Source organism: Sabethes cyaneus, chromosome 1 (genome assembly GCF_943734655.1).
Source record: "Sabethes cyaneus chromosome 1, idSabCyanKW18_F2, whole genome shotgun sequence".
NCBI classification, from domain to species: Eukaryota; Metazoa; Arthropoda; class Insecta; order Diptera; family Culicidae; genus Sabethes; species Sabethes cyaneus.
In genome coordinates, this window is record NC_071353.1 from 51,041,327 (window position 1) to 51,044,549 (window position 3,223).

At 42.5% G+C, this 3,223-nt stretch overlaps 1 protein-coding gene across 2 annotated transcripts; it reads left to right on the forward strand.

The window, feature by feature from the left end:
- The first annotated feature begins 1,062 nt into the window (after nt 1-1,062).
- LOC128739576 (valacyclovir hydrolase) lies at nt 1,063-2,784 on the forward strand. Of its 2 annotated transcripts, XM_053835079.1 has the most exons (4): nt 1,063-1,150; nt 1,477-2,085; nt 2,142-2,397; nt 2,460-2,784. In XM_053835079.1, exons 2-4 carry the CDS (start codon nt 1,533-1,535, stop codon nt 2,548-2,550), a joined length of 900 nt encoding a protein of 299 aa, XP_053691054.1. In that variant the 5' UTR covers nt 1,063-1,150; nt 1,477-1,532; the 3' UTR covers nt 2,551-2,784. The 2 variants fall into 2 exon arrangements, with proteins under 2 accessions (XP_053691054.1, XP_053691049.1); XM_053835074.1 differs by lacking the exon at nt 1,063-1,150 and having other exon boundaries at nt 1,271-2,085.
- The last annotated feature ends 439 nt before the right edge of the window (nt 2,785-3,223 follow it).

The window sequence follows — 3,223 nt, forward strand, 5'->3', positions numbered from 1 at the left end:
TTTCATTGTTCGATGTTGTACTTGCTGCTCTCGTTAATGGCGCATTCCCTTGGTGAAAATCTGCCAAAATGTTTGTCTTGCCCTAGAGTGACTATATACAGAGTGGCGACAAGTCATCCCAAATGTATGCAATGCGTGTTTTCCAAGGTTTTTCTTTCTCTTTCCTGCATACGCGTTGGATAGGTCGTCTGCTCGATTGGAATGACACTGACAGATAATTATCATTCCAATTTTGACATTGTCGCCACTCTGTATATAGTCACTCTATCTTGCCCTTGTGTTCTCTTGTGTCGTGTGCACCCAGCGGGGTGCTATCCGTATCTTAACGAACGGTGTTTGACAGTCCACTTAACGAAGGGCGCTATTTCAAAAAATGCAAGAGACCTGTCTGACAGGTAGATTTGCTGCCAACCTTTGTCGAGATGTGCTGAGATGTTGGCAACAAAAACATGGCACCCGTCGCAAGCCCCTGTGTGCACCCCATCGACATCTCTATATCGAGCTGCAGTGAACGTCAGCGACAGCATGTCCTGGGCTCAAAATTTGACAGCGGGCCCAAATCAGACTGCTGGCAGTTGAGTGAAACGCAGTGCTGACATGCTATCTCATTTTCGTACTCACGAGATGTTGGCGGCGAAAACATGGTTGCCTGCCGATGGGGTGGTCGTGTGCAAGGTATCGAATATGTTTCAAGTAGAGTGACTATATACAGAGTGGCGACAATGTCAAAATTGGAATGACAATTATCTGTCAGTGTCATTCCAATCGAGCAGACGACCTATCCAACGCGTATGCAGGAAAGAGAAAGAAAAACCTTGGAAAACCCGCATTGCATACATTTGGGATGACTTGTCGCCACTCTGTATATAGTCACTCTAGTTTCAAGATGTTTCAATGAAGTAATTTGCCTAATTTGCGGTTTCGTCACTAACAAGAATGACATTAGCTGCGGATCGTTTATGTAGGAGTGAGAGTGAGAGGAGAGCAAAGAGTGGAGGAGAGGATCCGGGAGTTTGGAATTTGATGTTCTTGGTATTATTCTTACTGTAAACAGCTTCAGCGAGGTCCACAGCTAATGTCAAAAAATCTTTATATGTGTGCGTGGTGGAATACTTCATATTATTGAAAATATGCAATAAGGTTTTGCAAGGTGACTTCACGAATGAACGCAATTCATCCATTTGACATCCACTCGTGGTTTGTTTACTATTTGTTAGGCAAACACAATATGCATAAACTAAAGTTAAACGTTTTAAAAGCGTATTGTCCAGCAGTGCCACCCTCTAAACTACTCGGAATGGCAGTTTTTGTGCTTTTCTGACCTGCCGCAGACGCCCTTAACAGTATTCACTTTAATCATTTTAACCCGCATTCTAAATCGATGTAAACAAACCACTGATAGACGTCAAAAAAGCGAGGTTATGCTCGCCCGTGCAAAACCTTATAATTTTTTATATTTCATAATTTGTTGTTCAGGATTTGAAGATTGCAATCAAAATAATAGCAGAAAATTTCTACAAATCTATTTTGAAATGCGACTTTTACTTCTACGTCGCGGCATTGAACAACTTGCCGGAAGTGTTGGGTTTCAACCTTACTTGAGACAGAAGTCAATACCGTCGATGTCAATTCGCCAGCTAAACACAAAATCGGTAGCTTATGCTATGGAAAAACAACTGCAAATTGGAGCTCATCAAATAAACTTTGTCAAAGTTGGCAATGGCGAGAAAGGATTAATTTTATTACCTGGAGCATTAGGTACCGCCTGGACAGATTTCAAACCACAAATTGAGCAACTTCCTAGTCTACTTCCAAGCCATACTGTAATAGCGTGGGATCCTCCTGGCTATGGTAAGTCTCGACCTCCGGAGAAGCAGTTTGGACTCGATTTTTATGAGCAAGATGCAGACTCTGCATTCCATTTGATGGAAAAATTTGGCTTTGAAAAGTTTTCAATCCTCGGCTGGAGTGATGGTGGAATTACCGGTCTGATAATGGCAGGCAGAAAACCAACGCAGGTGGAAAAGCTAGTTGTATGGGGTGCCAACGCATATATCACACAAAAAGAAGCTGATATTTACCAGAGTAGGTTTATAGTGTAAACTAAAACGATGTTTCGGTGTATTCAAGGTTTTTTACAGGTATCCGCGATGTGAGTAAATGGTCCAGTCGTATGCGAGAGCCTATGGAAGCCATATATGGGAAGGCAGATTTTCCGCGAATCTGGTCGGCCTGGGTTGACGGAATGCTTCAAATCTATCGGAAGAAGAATGGAGACATATGTAAGGACGTATTAGAAAATATTCGAGCTCCCACTTTTGTCCTCCACGGAGCTCTAGATCCCATGATTGTACCCGAGCACGTACCACACCTTTTAAACACAATCCCAACTACCGAGTATGTTGAATCGGATATCGAATGAAGGCTTCTAGCATAATTTCATCTGTCTATTTTTGCAGGTTGCACGTTTTTCCTGACGGTAAACATAACATTCATTTGAAATACTCGAAAGAATTCAACAAACTGGTCAGCGGTTTTATAAATCTTTAGTAACGTGGTACGTGACAACATAAAAGTCTTCACATTGTTATAAAGTTTTCTACGTCGTTATCCATTTACCGCTGAAGAGATTTAAACAAACCAGAAATTTTAGCGTAAAAAATAAGTACTGATGCGCCATGAAAATATAAAGGTATCAGATCGCTCTATCACAGTGATGGCCAAACTGCGGCCCGCATGTGGCCCTTCATGATGATTCGTGCGGCTCGCGGACTGATTTGAAAGATTGTGGAATGGCGAGAAATTGTTTTGATGACATAGGAGTCCCTCAATTTAGTTGTAATGCCTCGTGCATGTTGTGAATCTGAATGCTTTCGGGTTTAAATCTTGTGGTAATTCCTACAAAATGGATTTTGTTGTCGCATATTTTGCATTTTGTTATGCACAGGAATGGTCAGAGATTATTGCGGCCCGCGGTATTCATGGGCGATCTGATTTGGCCCGCACCGTGCCTATGCCTGGGCACCACTGCTCTATCGTATTGATCGTATTCGGTTCGAATATTATTGCTCAAACAGTTGACAGCCTTTTAACATTGCAGCGATTTTTTTTTTATCTCAAAGCAGTCGAGGCGATGCGATTGGCCTTGCCAGCGTTGAGCGCAAGTAGCTGGTAGGCAGCCATGTTTTCGACAAGGGAATGCGCCATTAACGAGAGCAGCAAG

Excerpts from the sequence above, each read along its gene's own strand:
- LOC128739576 (XM_053835074.1), top strand. The coding sequence starts at position 1,422 with ATGCTCGCCCGTGCAAAACCTTATAATTTTTTATATTTCATAATTTGT. Across the intron at positions 2,086-2,141 it reads AGAAGCTGATATTTACCAGA|GTATCCGCGATGTGAGTAAA; the intron begins GTAGGTTTATAG and ends GGTTTTTTACAG. Across the intron at positions 2,398-2,459 it reads AACACAATCCCAACTACCGA|GTTGCACGTTTTTCCTGACG; the intron begins GTATGTTGAATC and ends CTATTTTTGCAG.